The 18,596-nt window shown below is 43.5% G+C and overlaps 1 protein-coding gene across 2 annotated transcripts; it reads right to left on the bottom strand.

Annotated features, from left to right (window-relative positions):
• Nucleotides 1-662: 662 nt before the first annotated feature.
• On the bottom strand, nucleotides 663-17,047 carry Grsf1 (G-rich RNA sequence binding factor 1). 2 transcript variants are annotated; one of them, XM_075942452.1, is made up of 10 exons: nucleotides 16,613-17,047; nucleotides 14,599-14,755; nucleotides 13,439-13,594; nucleotides 12,556-12,699; nucleotides 11,675-11,810; nucleotides 6,428-6,615; nucleotides 4,931-5,052; nucleotides 3,899-4,034; nucleotides 3,322-3,398; nucleotides 663-1,749 (listed from the first exon to the last, which is right to left on the bottom strand). In XM_075942452.1, exons 1-9 carry the CDS (start codon nucleotides 16,964-16,966, stop codon nucleotides 3,349-3,351), a joined length of 1,443 nt encoding a protein of 480 aa, XP_075798567.1. In that variant the 5' UTR covers nucleotides 16,967-17,047; the 3' UTR covers nucleotides 663-1,749; nucleotides 3,322-3,348. The 2 variants fall into 2 exon arrangements, with proteins under 2 accessions (XP_075798567.1, XP_075798568.1); XM_075942453.1 differs by lacking the exon at nucleotides 16,613-17,047 and adding an exon at nucleotides 16,362-16,544.
• Nucleotides 17,048-18,596: the final 1,549 nt, after the last annotated feature.

Genomic DNA, 18,596 nt, shown 5'->3' with positions numbered 1-18,596 from the left:
CTTGTACACTGTACAGATTTGTCACTTGTATCCAGTAGCCAGGCAGGAAGTACAGGTGGGGCAACCAAACTAAGGATGTTGGAAGGAGAAGGGTGGGGTCAGGAGTCACCGGCCAGATACAGAAGGAATAGGAGATGAACGTGCCATGCTAAAAAAGGTACCACGTGGCAGAGCATAAATACGGAATATGGATTAATTTAAAATGTAAGAGCTATTTAGTAATAAGCCTGAACTATCAGCCAAACATTTACAAGTAATAATAAGTCTCTGAATGGTTATTTGTAAACTGACAGGCAGGAGAAATGTCCGACTACAGTGGGAACAGTAGATTCAAGTACAGCTGCAGTACCAGCGATAAAACTTCAGAGAGGATTTGGAAACCTCAAACTAGGAATTGATTACCTGGTCCTAGACCAGATTCCTCAAACAAGAACATCACACACACACACACACACACAGAGAGAGAGAGAGAGAGAGGGAGAGGGAGAGGGAGGGAGGGAGGGAGGGAGGGAGGGAGGGAGGGAGGGAGGGAGGGAGAGAGAGAGAGAGAGAGAGAGAGAGAGAGAGAGAATGAGAGAATGAGCAATATCTGTTGGTGGCAGCTGTCACCCCAAAAACAAGGTAAAGAAAATATACAGGACTTTGATTGTTTTACACAGGTATACATAAAGTTAAGTTTATTAATGACTATTTTTGAAGCCAGCCATTTTGTCCAATATTTAAATAACAAGCTATTTAGTATTAAAGCAGAAGATACTGCCATAATGTGACAGAAATACAGCTCTATTCATAAACCCTTCACACAATTATATATTAAATGCTAGTTTTATTTAAGCAAGGCACCCCTACTTGTTCTAAAATATGGGGTGGCTACCCCACTGGAAAAGCAAATGAGGAGAGTCGGACTGTTTTATTTCCAACTAGACCTGGTTTAAATCAAGTGAAGCTATGAATGTCCTTACAGTCTGGACTGCTTTGATGTCACTTTATGATTTCAAACCTAACAAACAGCCTTATGATTTGTCCAAAACCAAAACAAAAGAAGATAAAGAAGGAAAGAAAGAAAAAAGGTAAAGGAAAGGGAGACTCAGTGAAATTTTAAATTAGCCTAAACTTCTGATACAGACAGGTGCCAACGTTCAAAGCCTTTATAGGTCAAGGCTTAGGGAGGCTGAGTGATTCTAGTGTTTCTAAAGACAAAACTGCCAAGTGACCACTTACGCTCAGTAACCTGTAGTTTGTATTTTTTTTTTAATTTCTACCCCTAGGCAATCAAATACAGACAAAATTAAATACTACTTGACCAAATCACACGGCCTTATTAAAGTTCTGAAACCTTTCCTTGCTTTGGTGAGTGTCTGGTATAAATACTCCACTATTTTATTTCATGAGAAATTTTTTATCAGAGCTCTCAGTCATAGGCAAAAACAAGCAGGAATAAGGTTCTAAAGAGCAGCATTGAATGGAAACATCTTACAACTGCAGTATATCCTCTATGACAGAAACTAAGTTACAGAAACCAGACTTTTCCAATCAGACCCAGGACTGTTTAAATGGAATTTTAAATTTGTAGCTATTTCATAATCCTAAACTGAATCTTTCTCGATCTAAACACTCCACTGTGAATTTTCCTTCAGAGCACTGTCATCAGACGCCCAGATCCTTTCTCTAGCAGTCACAGTCAATCAACTGGATCTTTGTATCCCATGTTCAAGAGAGGTGTGCAAAGGATATGCTTCCTGCTTCATCCTGAAGATAAAAATAAATAAAAAATAATTATTTATTCACAATAAAAGATGTTTACATGTTTTCCTACATTACTTAAAGTGACAAATTCAGCTTCACCCCACTAAACTAGTGCAAATTATCCAACAAATCAATTAATATAGATAAGGAAAATTAGACATTAGTGTATGCACAGAGCCTAGAATCCAGAAGTGAACATAAAAATATATTTTGTGGAGAACCAAGCTAAAATATGTGTTTAAGAGTTACAATGTATTGACGCTTTATGTCCAAAAATATATTACCTGTGTTTTTAAAAGACAGTAAATTCCTTAAAGAATCCATCACCACATTCAGAAAACAACTAAAGTGCAATATATTGAATACATGTAAACATTTAAGGAAAAGGGGCACTTCGAACTCATAACTCAAGCCCTTTCTAAAAAGCCAAAACAAATAACAGAAAGATCAAACAGAGCCAAATTCACTCTGAATCAATGATAGGAATGTCAGGTAGAGCACTTACCCCTCATCAGAGAAAAACTATTACAGGGACCCAAAACAGGCAACGTGCAAAGAATGACTGTGGGTGGCCAGCCCCATCGACACATGCACTACACAAGCCCACCCCTAGGGCTCAGGGAGAACCTCATAAGGAGGAGGGTGGTGGAAAGGATGAGAGCCAGACACTCAGCATGCCTGCAGGAGCAGCATCTTCTAGACTTGAGAGAGAAGGCTGCACAGTGCAATCTCAAGAGTATGGCTGCCTGTAAGACCTACATAAGTCACCATCAGTTGACATGTCAACATGGATGGAGGAAATTTCACAAGGCTGCACCTTAGATCAAGAACTATAGGCAATCAGCTGAGCTGTGATGGTGCGTGCCTTTAATCCCATCATTCAGGAGGTAGACACAGGCGGATCTCTGAGGTCAAGGCCAGCCTGGTCTACAGAGGGCAGCCAGGACTGTAATATACAGAAACCTTCTCTGAAACGCCCCCCTCCAAAAAAAAAAAAAAAAAGCTATAGGCAATTCCGTAGGGATGAGACCTGAAATAGATAGGGTATCCAATCCTGAGTGCTCACCTCAAAATAAACCACAGACAACACTAAATGGACCCAGTAGGGGAAGTGTATGTGTGCGTATAAAATAATCAATGCAGTAGTCATTAATTTGAGAGGACGGAGGGGGGCATGGGAGGAACTGGATGGGAGAAGGGTAGAAAAGACGTAAATACAACATTCAAGTATGAAATTCTAAAAAGAAACGTGTGTGTGTGTGTGACAAATGAGGAAATGTACTTAAGTTTTAAAGGGATATGAAGATAATGTAAAATACATTTCTGTGTTGATTACAGCTATTAAAACTGTAGAATTAGTTTAAGCATACAGCATTATGTGAGGAATTATGCAAAAAGAATCTATACAAAGATGATGCTTAAAGCCACCACACAATTAAATTTAAAAATTTTTTATATTGATGCTTCACAATTATTAACTAGGTCTTTAGTGAAGAGAATTGTTTCTGCCATATTATCCATTAGTGAGTCTATTTTTAATTAATGTAAGTTTTTTCACAGTTGTAGCTTAATTACCTCATCATCTGGGGTTCTGTTGAACTCTTATTTTCCTTTAGGACATGAATTTAGGAACAGCTCAATATACCTATGTTCTGAATATATAAAAAAAAGTTAGTTTTAGCAAAGACTAAAAGACTTTTTATCCTACTTCAGAGAGCAACACAAATCCTTTACCCTTGCCCTAATTAGACACACACAAAGCTGAGTGTGGTGACATACACCTCTATCCCCGACTACTTGGAAGCTGGAGTGGAGGATCACTGGAGTCCCTTGAGTTTGAGATCATAGGTTCAGTAGGTTAGTCTGGATAACAGTGAGCTCCCCATCTCAAAATGATAATAATAACTGGGTGTGCTGGCCTCTATCTTTCACCCTGGGACATAGGAACCTGAGGAAAGACAACCGTGAGTCTGACACTGGTCTAGTCTACAAAGAAAGACTCTGTCCCAAGCTAAATATACACAAACACAAAATTAAAAAAACAAAAACAGACATCAAGGAAAACTAAATCTAAACAGAAATAAGTAAAACAATCAGTTTGATAGTACTAAAGGAATACAATTTGCCAAAGGAAAACTTGGGTCATACTCACGAACATGGGACCGGTCCTTGAGCATAGCTGCTACGGCGTCCTCGTGGGTCTTAAAGTGCACGTCAGCTTCTCCAGTGGCCTTCCCACTAGAGCTGTACTCCATAGTGATCCTCACAGGCTTCAAGGGAGCAAAGAACTGAGCAGGGCCAACAAAAACAACAACAACAATTACGAATTGTACTTTTTTTCCAGCGAGATGGCTCAGCAAGTGAAGGCTCTTAGCTACCAAGCCCTATACCTGAGGTTCAATTCCAGGACCCACATGGTGGAAAGAGAAATCTGACTCCGGCTAGGTGACTTTTGACTTCCATATACAAACCATGGTTCTCCTCACAAAAAAAAAAAAAAAAAAAAAAAAAATTCACACAATAGTTTTTAAAAGCTGTTGCTAAGTGCCAACAAGCCAAAATTTCCAGTCAACCGTGAGAGCACAATCATTACTCCACAGAATCTGCTGCTAAGCTAGGTTCAGTAGGTTAGTTGTATGAAGTGTACTTCAACTTGAGAGGGAAGTATCAGGGCACCGCCCACTGAGGCTGAGGAAAATGCAATAGGTGCAGCCTGATTCTAAGCACCTAAACTAAAAGTAAATGGATTGAATCAACTTCCTCAAAAAACCACCTCTCCTATTCCGATGATCAACCCTACACCTTAGTTGTCTCTAAAATCCTGATTTTTCCACCTTGAATTATAATTGCTTTTTTGAAGTGATAGGGTCCAGGATGGCCAAGCTGGCCCCAAACTCCTGGGACCACATCCTGTGTCAGCTACAGAGGATGGGACAAGCCTCTGCTGGGGTGGGATGGAGGCCTCGCCAGAAACACTGCTTTCCCCCAGCCTGCTCCAAATTAACACAAGTTCAACTTCAGATGCACAACCCTCTGAGGCTTACTAGCACACACATTTATAATGTCTGAGGTTTACTGGCACACACATCTATAATGTCTGAGGTTTACTGGCACACACATCTATAATGTCTGAGGTTTACTAGCACACACATCTATAATGTCTCTGAGGCTTACTGGCACACACATTTATAATGTCTTGGGCATTCGCTTGAAAAGGCAAGCCCCGCATGTGGACAAAATGGAGTGAAGGTGCAGACCCAAAGTCGACGGCCTCTGGAGGTTTCTCTGACGTCTCCTTAGGCAGTTCTGTAGAAGAAAAAAAATACAAGGACACAAAGCTTCCAGAGCTGTTAGCAGATAATTAGATATGACCTTTAAGTCAAAATCCTCTATTCATCTTGACCCAGAGTACATGAACTTTAAAGCCAAAAACCTGAAATTTCTGCTACTTTACATCACTTAGGAACTCAAACCACTCCCAAATGAAGAATTTATCACATGTGATAATAAAATAAAGGGGCATTAATTAAACTGTAAGTGGGCACTAAGAACAAAAAGACAGTAAACACAGTGACAGGACAATCCCAGAGCACTGGATCTATCTGTACGTACTTCCAAATTTCAAAAGACCCCAAATGTTGCTTTGGAGTCACAGATGAAAGAAAGATTTAAATCCAGAGGCCAAAAAAGTCTTTAGTCAACATCCCACTCTATCCAAATCATTCCCCCCATGCCGGGCGGTGGTGATGCACACCTTTGATCCCAGCACTCAGGAGGCAGAGGCAGGTGGATCTCTGTGAGTTTGAGGCCAGCCTGGTCTACAAGAGCTAGTTCCAGGGCAGGCTCCAAAGCTACAGAGAAACCCTGTCTTGAAAAATCCAATCAATCAATCAACAAAAGAAACAAATCATTTCCCACTTTAGCGTAAATGCTGGCATTCTGCCTTGGTCTGTTACATTTGCACTGCACCAGCTTCTGAGCACCTACGAAATGACAGTGTAGACAGGTGGCGCCTGCGCGAAAGCCTGGTAGTCCAGAGCCACAGAGCCACAGTGGCACACAGCCATGTGATGCACAAATAAACAGCCACACACACACACACACACACACACACACACACACACACACAATAAATAAACATAATAATAAAAACTAATAAAGGACTGAAGCTTCTCTAGAAGAGGACCTGAGTTCAGTTCCCAGACCATATCAGGCAACTCTCAACTGCTTTTAACTCCAGCTCTAGAAATGCCCTTTGGCCTCCACTGGTACTATCACATGGACACGGACACACATACACTAATTAAAAATAGTAATGTTTAAAACTAACAGTAGCTGACAGCCAAGTTCAGTCAGTAATGGCACCCACCGCCAGCCTGACAACCTAGGTTCTATTCCTGGGCTCCCTAGCGGAGAGACCCAACTCTGGAAGTTGTCCTCTGACCCCACACGTGTGCATGCCCACCTGGATTCATATAGACGTACATGCAAAATACATGCAAATTTTTATTTAAAAATATAATTTGTGCATGTAGACTAAGTACATTCTACGCTCATATTCAATCTTTAACTCAACACCCCTATTCTGAATCTCATAATTTCATATAAGCTGACCATGAAAACAGCTCAACAAAACCTAAACATACATACAAGGCAATCCTCAGAAGAGGCAGGACCTTACCTATCTCTTTATCACTTTCAAAAGCTGTCACAGGCTGAATATCTTCATTTACTTCATGTTCCTCAAATACTACTTCTGGGTCAGTTATATATTTAGCAGAAGGAGATGACAATACTACTTTCTTTCCCTTATGAGCTCCAACATGTGTTCGAACTTCATTTCTTCTGCTTGGGAATATCTCTATGTATCTATATACAACAAAGCAAAATGAAAAGGCACAAATTAACTTTACAATAAACTTAAAAAAATAATAATTCAGTATGAGTGGCTAGAGAGATGGCTCAGCAGTTAAGAGCTCTTGCTGCTCTTCCAGAGGATCCTTGTTCAGGTCCCAGTCCCCACATGGGGCAGCTCACAACCATTTGCAACCCCAGCACAAGGGACTCTGACATCCCCTTCTGGCATCTTGGGGCACTTGCACACACAATATACCAATATTTTTAAAAATTAAAATAACCAGATTATATATATTCCAACAGCTTATGAAACATGGATATCCAAAGACAACAGCAAGAATAAAAAGCCCACCTACACATTAATTCATGAAAAGTGCTTTTGACAGAGTAGGTCAACATGATAATTTTAATAATATTGTTGCCAAAATATCAGGCTCATTTCTGTATGTTTATGCATATGGCACTTTTTAATTAGGTAGTTTTATTTTTTTTTTTTTTTAATTTATTTATTTATTAAAGATTTCTGTCTCTTTCCCGCCACTGCCTCCCATTTCCCTCCCCCTCCCCCAATTAAGTCTCCCCCCCAGCCCGAAAAGCAATCAGGGTTCCCTGTCCTGTGGGAAGTCCAAGGAACCCCCACCTCCATCCAGGTCTAGTAAGTTGAGCATCCAAACTGCCTAGGCTCCCACAAAGCCAGTGCGTGCAGTAGGATCAGAAACCCATTGCCATTGTTCTTGAGTCCTCAGTAGTCCTCATTGTCCGCTATGTTCAGAGAGTCCGGTTTTATCCCAGGCTTTTCCAGACCCAGGCCAGCTGGCCTTGGTGAGTTCCCAATAGAACATCCCCATTGTCTCAATGTGTGGGTGCACCCCTCGCGGTCCTGAGTTCCATGCTCGTGCTCTCTCTCTTTCTGCTCCTGATTTGGACCTTGAGATTTCAGTCCTGTGCTCCAATTTAGGTCTCTGTCTCTGTCTCCTTTCATCGCTTGCTGAAGGTTAATATTCAGGAGGATGCCTATATGTTTTTCTTTGGGTTCTCCTTATTTAGCTTCTCTAGGATCACTAATTATAAGCTCAATGTCCTTGGTTTATGGCTAGAAACCAAATATGAGTGAGTACATCCCATGTTCCTCTTTTTGGGTCTGGCTTACCTCACTCAGGATAGTGTTTTCTATTTCCATCCAAGGTAGTTTTAAATGTATGTTTTTTGAAAGAGATTACTATTATTATTATTATTTGGTTTCTCAAAAATAGGTTTTCTATGTATAACAGCCTTGGTCGTCCTGGAACTCAACTCTGTACAACAGGTTGGCCTCGAACTCAAGACTTGCCTCTGCCTCCCAAGTGCTGGGATTAAAGGCGTGCACCACCACTGTCCAGCACTTGGGAGGTAGAGGCAGGTAGATCTCTGTGAGTTTAAGGCCAGCCTGGTCTACAGAGAAAGTTCTAGGACACAGAGAAACCCTGTCTCAAAAAACCAAAAGAGAAAGAGTAAGAGAACTGAGAGATACTATTCAGCTTTTAAGAAATAAGACACAGGGGGGGATGTTTTCTGCACTGACTATGGAAAGTTCTCAGGCCACTAGAAAACTATTACATAAATCTGACCATACATAACTTCAGTCATCTTCAAGCTTCCTTTTCCAAAATGTATTTTTTAATTTTATTATTATTGTGCACATTACTGCAGAATATTTGATCACACTGAACCCCAAAATTGCATTATTTATTAGAAAAACCAGTTTCTAGTTGTGGTGTGGCATAGCACACACCTTTAATCCAAGAGCTTTCTGCTTGAATATTGTAAACAGGATTAAATAGAGTCAATTATAGGTCAAGAGGCAGAGAAGCAACTAATAAACAGGAAGTGAACAGAAGATTATTAAGAAAAAAAACAGAGAGTAAGGGGGGAATCAGGAGGAAGGATGGAGGCACACACAGGAAGTAGAAGGGAGGGACACTCAGTTTGGGCAGAAGAGAAAGGCAGAGAAAGGTCAGCTGGGTGCTTGATTCCTCTGTCGTTTTCACCCCAGCATGCAGTTCCCAAATCTTTATTGGTAAAAATCGAAAGATTAAGATTTTGTTAAAAACAGTACACGTGCAAGTATGAGTGTTTGTGTGGAAGTCAAAGAACAGCGTTGTGGAGTCTGTTTTCTCTTTCAGCCCTGACGTGGGTCTGGGGGTTAAGCTCAGTCCTTGGGCTAGAGAGTAGGCACTTTAACCTGCTAAGCCACCCTCCCAGCCCACGATGTATTATTTGTTTATTCATACACTAACCGCTCTTGGCCATTCATGATAAAGGTTTTGAGGGGCTGGACTCCAAAACCTCACCACTTTTAAGCATCTAAAACTTGAAACTAAATAAGCACATTCTTTTGTAAAGTCAGCATACACTAAAAATTTCTTATAATAATGAAAAGCAGACAATTTTTTTTTTTGTTGGAGCCAGGTGGTAGTGGCACACACCCAGCACTTGGGAGGCAGAGGCAGATGGATCTCTACAAGAGCTAGTTCCAGGACAGGCTCCAAAGCTACAGAAGAACCCCTGTCTCAAAAAATAAATAATTTTTTTGTTCTTTTTCTTTCCACAGCTAACAATCTCAAGGGCTTACAGGTCGATTTTGCATAGTTAATTCTATATAAAACACTAAAAGCTATAAAGAAATTCTCCAGAACTTCACCAAGCAGCTAATGAGAAATTCAAGAATTATCATAATACCATCAGACACAGTGGTACACACCTTTAATCCCAGCATTAGGGGTGGAAACAGGAAGATCAAAGTTTCAGGCCAGCAGAGGATACAAATCAAGCTGGGGAGCCAGCGAGATAGCTCAGTGGGCAATGGCGCTGCTACCAAGCTTGACGATGTGATTTTGATCTCAAAAACACATGCGATAAAATGATGTCCAAGTTGTCCTGTGACTCCAAAGACAGGCTTTGGCACACGTGTGTACTCATATGTATACACGCACATAAATAGAGAAGTTTTAAGTGAATGCAAATTTAAGGCCAGCCTGGGTTCCAGGGTAGATAAATGAGCACTGTTCACTGATAAAGCACCTCACTTAGCATACACAAAGCCCTAGGTTCCGTCCTTAGGCACCAGGAAGGACAGCTAAGAAGACCAAATGAACACCACTTCTTTGAATAACAGCAGCAGTGACACACACATTAATATTCAGGAGGCAGAGGTTCAATATGGCAAGTCTGAGCCAGTCTGGTCCATTTTGTAAATTTCAGGCTAGTCTAGGCTACAAGAAAGACCATGTGCTAATAGGTAAGAGCACTTGCTCTTTCCGAGGAGCCAGGTTCAATCCCCATCATCCATACGGTGGCGCACACCACCACTAACCCCAGTTCCACCAGATCCAACAAGAGGCATGCATGTGGTACATATATACGCACACACACAAACCAGTCACGGATAAACAAAAATAAATCAATCGCTTAAAAAAAAAAGTCCTTGTACCCTCCAGAAGAACCCAAGAACTCTGATCAGTTCAAGAGGATCCTGAAATACACAAGCTTTGAAAAGCTTCTTCTCCTTTTAATTTTAAAAGGAGCTAAGTAAAAGGCAACAAAACAGCCTGGAGTTGGCTCAGCTGTTAAGAGCACTTATTCTTGCAGAGAATCCTGGCTCAATTCCCAGCACCCAAATGGTGGCTCACAACCATCCTAACTCCAGTTCCAGGGGATCTGACACCCTCTTCTGACATTCCTGGGTAATAGGCATGCATGCAGTGCCCAGATAATCCATGTGAACAAAACGTAAGTAAATCTAAAAAATTTTTCTAAAGAACATTGCAAAACAATGATTTAAAAAAGTGTACAATTTTTTAACCTCCAAAATGAAGATAAGCACAGATCTCTCCTACCTCATTTTTATTATATTCTAATATGATCAGAACATGAAACACTAAACAAGACAACTGACTTCAAGAAGCTGATCACTGTATTTTTAAAAGGGGAGGGATGGATGGGCTAAGGAGAAGGCTCAAATGCTTGCTACACATGCATGAGGCTGAGTTCAGATCCCCAGTATCAATGTAAAAGCTGGGTGTGGTAACCTATCTTTGACCTCAGAGCTGGAGGGGAAGAGGGCAGAGTCAGATGGATCTCAGGGACTTGCTGGCCATCAGTCTGGCTAATCAAGCCCCAGGTTCAGTGGAGCCAAATAAGTAAGGTGGAAAGAAATTGAAGAAGATACAATATTAACTTCTGGCCTCCAACATCGTCGTGTGCATGCACACAGTGATACACCACAAACACATAAAATGGAGAGGAACTGATGGCGGTGGTGGCTCACGCCTTTAATCCTTTAATGCCACCACTCAGAAGGCAGAGGCAGGCCACTCTACGAGTTTGAGGCTAGCCTGACCTTCAGAGTGAGTTCTAAGATAACCAGGGCTACACAGAGAAGCTGTCTTGAAAAAAAAATAAATAAACAAGAAAAAAAAAAGGATAAAACAAAATAAAGGAGAGGGACTGTAAAAAAAATGTGAACGTGCTCTAGTTTCCTAAAATTGGTGGTATTTGTGCTATAACACATGGACATCTGAAGGGCTTAAATCCTGGCTCACAAGTCAACTATAAAGATATTCTTGTTACACTGGGAAAATGTGATTGACTGTGGGAGCTATGAGCAATATTTTAATAGGTGCTAATGTTGTTAAATGTTACAATATTGTGATTATGAAAGAAAACCTCATTAAAAGCACCTACTAAACAAAAACAACAAAGAAAGTTTTTGCTTGGCAGTGGTGGCAGCTGGGAGACAGAAAAAGGTAGATCTCTGAATTTGAGGCCAGCCTGTTCTACAAAGCTAGTTCTAGAACAACCAACACTATACAAAGAAATCCTGGGTTGAAATACAAAAACAAAAGGAACACAGAACACGGCTACACTCGGACTTTAGGACTACCTGTCACTTAGACTTCACTCAACATTACCGAAATGAATCTCAGTGATGAGCACTTAGTGGTTCGCTGTGGCATACCTGCTTTTCTAGGTCTGGACAACTTGACACCAATGCACTCATCAAAATGACCTGGCCAACGGCTGCTCCACTCACCTGTTCCCAATCTCTTCCCTATGCTTTAGAAGCGCTTGGCTGGCCATTTCTGGTTCTTCAAACTGTACATAGGCTTCCCCTGTTTTTCTTCTTCCTCTATAGTCCATCACAAAAGTAATGTCTACTATGTTCAGTCCTAGAAAACAAAAGAATTTACAAATCAGTGCTGCCAACAGCACTTTCTTCATTAGAGTTAACAAGTTTATTCATGCACTAATAAAATTTAGGTACTATTTGCCAACTTCAAAGCTGTACAAGCACAAGGACAAACAGTTATTATGTAACCCAAACCTCAGAACTTATCAGGCAAAGGCAGGAAGATACAAAAGCAAGGTCAGACTTGGCTTCATAGTATGTTTGAAGCCGGGAGAATGTTACAAATAAACACACATGTCTGTGTGTCCTTCTCTCTCAAAGTTTTTCCTCAGTCCTCCACCCCCGCCCCCTTGGGCCACTGGTTATTCTTTAGGACACAAGCAAAGTTACTGACATGCACATTTTGCAGTTAGAAGTTAGATGATGCTTTTCTTCCTCCTCCTCCTGTGGTGTTGGGATTATAGGTGTGCACTGCCATACCCAGTTTAGGTGGCACTGGGATCTAATTCAGGGCTTTGCGAATGCTAGGCAAGCATTCTACTAACTGAGCTACATCTCCAGCCCAGATGCTTTTAAGTCATGTAAATTATTATTGTCTTGGACAAATATGACCACTATTTTAAGAAAATAGTTTCTTCATAGTTAAACAAATGTCATGGAACAACTCTGAAAGTTGACATGACCCAAAGATCTGCCTGAAAGGCTGAAACAACTCAGAGGTACAAAAGGAAGAACAGCACTGGGAAAGAGAGCATCAGTCCAAACACGCTATAACTGCCAAGCACCTGCAAAGAAGTCGACAATGTCTTTCTCGTTGCAGCTATAAGGAAGTCCTCTCAAGCGAACCACACCGTCATTTACCACAGGAGGAGACTTGACCTGCAGGTTCTTCATTAAGGCATCCACATCTTCATTGTTTATCTCATACACTACAGAAAAAAAAGCACAAAAATGGATTCGAAACTTATATAACAAAGGAAACTCAACTTTAAAAAAAAATCAATTACACTGCTACTTAAATTCAAACATTAATAGTTTTAATCCTTAAGAATTTCTGTCAAGAATGTATTAAGTAACATTTATTGAATATTTACTGTGTTCCAGTTATAACCTTAAAAACTGAGATTGAGCTAAGGAGACAGCTCAGTAGTTCCAAGTACACTAGAAACTATAAAATGGAAGGAGAGAATCATCTTCTTAGAATTGTTCTGTGGTATTACCTTGTGGACCCTACCACACAAATAATCAGAAAAACTATCTTTAACAACAAAACAAAGCAGAGGGGAAGAGACAGCTCAGCAGCTAAGGGCATGTAATTTTCTTCAAGAAGACCCAGTCTGGTTCCCGGCAACTGTATCAGGTAGTAGTTCACAACAGTCTGCTAACTCCAGCTGCAAGGGATCTGACACCTGCCACCCTCAGGGCACCAGCATTCACTTGAACATTCCACAGACAGACAGACAAGCAAGCGCGACACACACACACACACACTTCACTTTCACAAGCTGTAAAATTAACATTTTATTTGAAAAATGCTATATAACGAAACCTAATTCTTAGTAAGCTAATAAAATCTGTACGATGTGTAACATTTAAGCATGCACCACTGTTAAAGATCACGCGACAACGGCCTTGAAAAGTGTAAAGTCGGAACCAGAGCCTACACACCTTCCACATAGCGCTGCCCCATGTACATCCGGTGCTTTTCTAAGGCCTTCTGCACGTCCTGCTCGGACTCCATCTCAACTAAGGCATCACCCCTCCGTTTCCCATCTCTATTTAAGAGGAAATGGACTCCATTTTCATTGTTGCGGATTCTGCAGTCTAAAAATAGAAATCCAAGTTTTGTCTCAACTTTACATATCACTACAATGCAATTTTCCAACAATGCAGGAACCAAAACTGCCCACCAAATCTTTTCATCTTTTTCATGGACGATATATTTTTATCATATTTCCCCTCCTCCAACCACTCTCCCAGATTCTTTACTTAAACCATTCAAATGCTAATGAAGGTGGTGGTAGAGTCCAAAAATGTTCCAAGTAAAAAAGATCTGTGGTGCACGCCTTTAATCCCAGCACTTGGGAGACAGAGGCAGGCGGATCTCTTGAGTTTGAAGCCAGCCTGGTCTACACAGGGAGACCCTGGGAGAGGCAGGGGCAAAAAAAAAAAAAAAAAAAAAAAAAAGCAAACCAAGCACGGAAGCTCATCACTCACTGCCCAGCTATTAAATGACAACTTGTTTAATCCTAATCACCTTCCTTTGAAACCTATCCATAAAGTACTTGCTACAAAAATAATCACTACAATAATCTAACCTTGCCCCTTTCCTGACACCAAAAGACAACTTTATACTGTCCATTTCTTATCATGGAAACCCAAGACATAAGCAGTCAGGGGCTTACAGAACATCAGACCCACACGACGCCATCAAGTTTAAAGTGGCTGATACATTTAGTTTAAGAGGAAAATATAAAATCACAGTCAGAGGGATAATAAAAACTAACCACACACTAGGAAATCCCCCAAATGTATTAATAGGAAGACTCGGTGCAACTGATCTAAATGTATGACAAGAGCAGCTTCTACAGATTCCCATGGACATAGTCAAGCACATAGGAAAACAAGTGTTAACTGATCTCACACTCTGTCATTTTAACATGACTTTAAGTATGTACTACATATAGCACCCACAGTGTTATGGTATGCAGAGGTAACCCGTCCTCACCCTGAGAGAGAGCTGCCTTCAGAGCATCTAGACTTGGATTTTTGTAGGACTACCTTCCACTCAGACCAAGCTACTTCCTTAAAACACATGTGAGACATACCTGAGAAAAAGTTAAGAACATCCTCCACAGTGCAGGACCAAGGCAGCCCCTGAGCTCGAATGAGATAGACATCATCCACCTCCTGGCCTAACTTGGATGGGCTCAGTTCGTACTCAGGGAGCGGTGGGAGGTCTTCCAGGTAGGTAGTTTTGGACTCCTTTCAAGAAAAAAGAATTGTAAAAACATTTCTTGGACAACCTGCTTAGAGAATGCTTACATCTACAAACAGATGCACACGAGGTCACTTCAGGTAGAAAGCACACTTCTCAAGCTCTGCTTCTGGTTCAGTTTGAGAGTGTCTCTCCTTGTGGCCCAGGCCGCCCCAACCTCACCATAATCCTCCTGCCTCAGCCTCCAGAGTGCTGGCTATAGTCTTGCTATATACCAGTGTGGCTTTGTTTGGGGTTTTTATTTGATAGCCTAAGACAACATACAAGTATGTTCTGGAAGTAGTACATGCACTGAAGCCACCAACGCTGGCAGTAAGAGTGCGTCCATTAAAATCGGTACAACAGCTCCTTCAATTGACTATACTTAAGGGCCCCATACACACAAATCACATCAGGCCATCTCAAAGCACTGACTATCTAGAACAAGGTTAGATACTGAACAAGATGCCTTAAGTGTTATAATTAAAATACAAAGTACTCTAAATTTCAAAAAATACAGAAAAAAAAGAATAAACACACAAGATGGCCTTACAAGAGTTATAAAAGACTCTCCGACTTGAAAAAAATGGCTATCTCATTTGTCTAAACTGGACAGAAGTAAAAGTCAGACTCTGGCTGGCAAAGAGAACTCAGGGCCACACAGTAGCCGATGATGGCCTTGCGTGTTGGACTCCATGAAGGATACTTAACTCTGTAGGCAAAGGAAGTTAATAAAGAGACATTGAGATGCGGATAAAAGATGAACGTGAGAACATGAGGATGCTGGAAAGAACATCAAAGTCCATGAAGCAATAGCCTGAGACACTCACTGCTACTTTCCCGAGTTTTCCCAGAATTCCATAAACATCAGGCTTTTGCAGAGAAGGGCAGCAGAAAGTATTGGGCCGGGATTCAAATCAATTAGCTCAGCTACTGGCAGACATGAGCCATGCAGATTAACCTCCCAAATATCATAAATTCAAGCAGACGCAAAACTGAATTAAGATAAACATGGCCCGTGGCATCAGGGGGTAGGGAGACCAAAAGCGTGCGGGCACTTCCCCGATGCCAACTAAGACGCGAAAGCGAAAAGCTTCACAGACAGAGGACAAAATAGTTGCAATATGAATTTTTTAAACGTCTTTCTTAAGAGAAGGGAAACGATAAAGAATGAGAGCTCAGGTTCACATCTGTGGCCCTTAAACCCTCACCCACGGTCGCCCCCGCCCAATACTCGTTGCCCCCCCCCCCAACTTCCCACGGTCTCCCCTGAGCTCCCCGCATCCACGGTCACCCGCGGCCCGAAAGGCCCTTCTGTCAAGACAAGTGGACTTGCAGAGGTGACCTTCAGTCAGGTGGACGGCCGCCGGCTCCCGGCGAACGCGGGAGTGGGGCGCGCGGGGTCCGTCCCCAGGTTAGCCCACGTTCCCGTGCGCGCGGGGCTGCGCGTCGGTGGCTGGCCGAGGAGGCCCGAGCCGCCCGGCCTACCGCTCCCACCGCACGGCCGGCCCCGACCCTCCGGGGGCTCCGGCCTCTCAGCTTCCCCTCCGGCGGGCAGAAGGCTAAGGAGGGAACGCGGGATGGGGGGCGTCGGGCAGCCCCCCCAAAACCTACCATGGGCCCGGCGGGAAACAAGGCCTCAACATTCACCCCAGCCACACTTACACTGCCCAACCGCCCAACCGTCGGAGGGAACAAAACAAGGAGAAAAGCCGGGGCCGGGAGAGCGTCCCTTGTTCCCGTGCCCAATAGGAGGACGGAGCGGGAGGGAGGCGGGGGTGCGGCGCGTGCCGCGGATCCCCGGGCGCGCACGCGAGGCGCACGCGGACGGCGCGGACGGGCACGGGCGCGCGGCCGCCACCTACCTGGCTGTAACTCCGCGCCGGGCCCGCGGCGGCCGCCAGCGACGGCGGGAGCAGCGGGGTGCGCAGGGCCGAGTAGGAAGCGGCGGCGGCCGCGGCGGCGGAGGGTCGGGCGGGCACGGGACCCGCCAGTCTCCCGGCGGCCGCGGGCCCGAGCTGCAGGCCGCGCGTCTGCGAGGCGGCGGCCGCGGCGGCCCCGAGCAGCAGCAGCAGGCGGCGGCGGCCCGAGACGCCCGACGGGAAGGTGCCGGCGGCCGAGTAGAAGGGCAGGCAGGCGGCGCCGGTGCGCTGGCAGCTGCTGCAGTTGCAGCCGCAGCCCCGGAGCAACGCCCCCAGCACCCAGCGCGTCCCGGCCATGGGATCCGGAGGCGGTGCGGGGCCCGGTGGTGGCCGCTGTGGCGTGAGCCGAGGGAAAGCGGAATCCAGGACGGGGGAGGGGGCACCGCGCACATGCGCCGCGCGCACCGGGGGCTGAGACCGAGGCTGGGAGGTGAGCGAGCGGCTCCGCCTGGGCTCCGCCCTGGAGGCGGGGTTGCCTGGGCGGTAGGGGTGCGGACGGGGTGACCTGAGAGCTTCGGTTCAGGTCAGGGTAGAGCTGAGAGGTTTCTGGAAGGAATGTGATTATCTAAAACGTGTTGGGACGATGCTGAGGGGCCGTTGGTACCCTCAACCTTGAGATAGGTACAGAAGGCCAACTCTGATGGGAACTGAAGAACTGGTTTTAAATTGTGTGTGGATAATTTATGTTGTATATAATCTCTATGTATAATATATATAGTATGAAGCCTTAAGACAGCAAAATCACAAGTGTATTATGAAGCCTTCCTTAGTAAGACAGCATAATCGCAAGTGAACATGCAGAGCTCACATAAATAAATGATGAGTGGTTGTGCAGTTTTCCTCCTGTGGCCAGGACCTGTCAAAGGCAAAAAAGATAAAGATGAATGAGAGTTCTTAGATTTAAAAAAAAATGGGGAGGCTGGTAGTGTGGGAGAAATCTTTGTGTTGTGTGCCTATGGACACCAGACAAGGGCATTGGATCCCCTGGCACTGGAGTGAGAGATGCTTGGTTGGAAACCATCTAGTGGGTGCTGGGGATTGAACCTGGATCCTAGGAAAGAGCAGACAATGACCTTGAACACCAAGCCACTTCTCCAGTCCCATAAAGTAACATGATGACATTAGACTCTTAGATATTCAAGATTATTTTATTTCAGCTGTAGCTTGTTTACCCTGGGCTACTTGTAAATAAGGAAAGCTAAGTGCAGATAAAAAAAACCTTTCTCTGCCCAAGAAGAACAGGAAACCTGACTGGTTTGTGCTTTTTATGCCTGAACTGTCAAAGAGAAGAGGTGTTTTCTCATTTCATCTGTGAGACAGAAATCCTAGCTCAGTGGTTCTTAACCTTCCTAAGACTGCGACCCTTTAATACAGTTCCTCATGTTGTGGTGACTCCCAACCCTAAAATTATTTATATTGCTACTTTATAACTGTAATTTTGCTAGTTATGAATTGTGATGGATAAATATCTGTGTTTTCCGATGTGTTTAGGTTACCCCTGGGAAAGGGTCATTTGACAGTCTCGGGGCCATGACCCACAGGTTGAGAGGATTTGTCTGCCTTTTCTCTCTCTCCTTTCCAGTTCTCAGGGTGCGGCCTAGAGATGCCTCCCAAGCCCTAGGTCAGAAACTGTCGTCTGAGTTATATATTCCCAGCCAGACCCTATTAAATGCTTCCTTTTTAGTGCATCTATTTGTTCACTGTGTATGGAGAGGGTTGCAGGTGCCATGGCATCTGTGTGGTGGTCAGAAGATAGCAAGGAGTCAGTCCCCTCCTTCCGTGTGGGTCATCGGGATGGAACTCTGATAGTCAGGCTTGGCAGCAAGGGCTTTTATCCACTGAGTCATCTTTCCGGCCCCCTAAATTTTTCTTTCAAGAAAGAAGATGGATTATCCCTTCATTGCAGATTATCATCCTAAAATGCAAT

Source organism: Microtus pennsylvanicus, chromosome 12 (assembly GCF_037038515.1).
Source record: "Microtus pennsylvanicus isolate mMicPen1 chromosome 12, mMicPen1.hap1, whole genome shotgun sequence".
Taxonomy (NCBI): domain Eukaryota; kingdom Metazoa; phylum Chordata; class Mammalia; order Rodentia; family Cricetidae; genus Microtus; species Microtus pennsylvanicus.
Note: the sequence above shows the minus strand (reverse complement) of the source record. Positions and strands in the feature narration are given on the sequence as shown.

Excerpts from the sequence above, each read along its gene's own strand:
- Grsf1 (XM_075942452.1), bottom strand. The coding sequence starts at position 16,966 with ATGGCCGGGACGCGCTGGGTGCTGGGGGCGTTGCTCCGGGGCTGCGGC. Across the intron at positions 14,756-16,612 it reads CGGCGCGGAGTTACAGCCAG|GAGTCCAAAACTACCTACCT; the intron begins GTAGGTGGCGGC and ends TTTTCTTGAAAG. Across the intron at positions 6,616-11,674 it reads AGGGAAGAGATTGGGAACAG|ATACATAGAGATATTCCCAA; the intron begins GTGAGTGGAGCA and ends TGTTGTATATAG.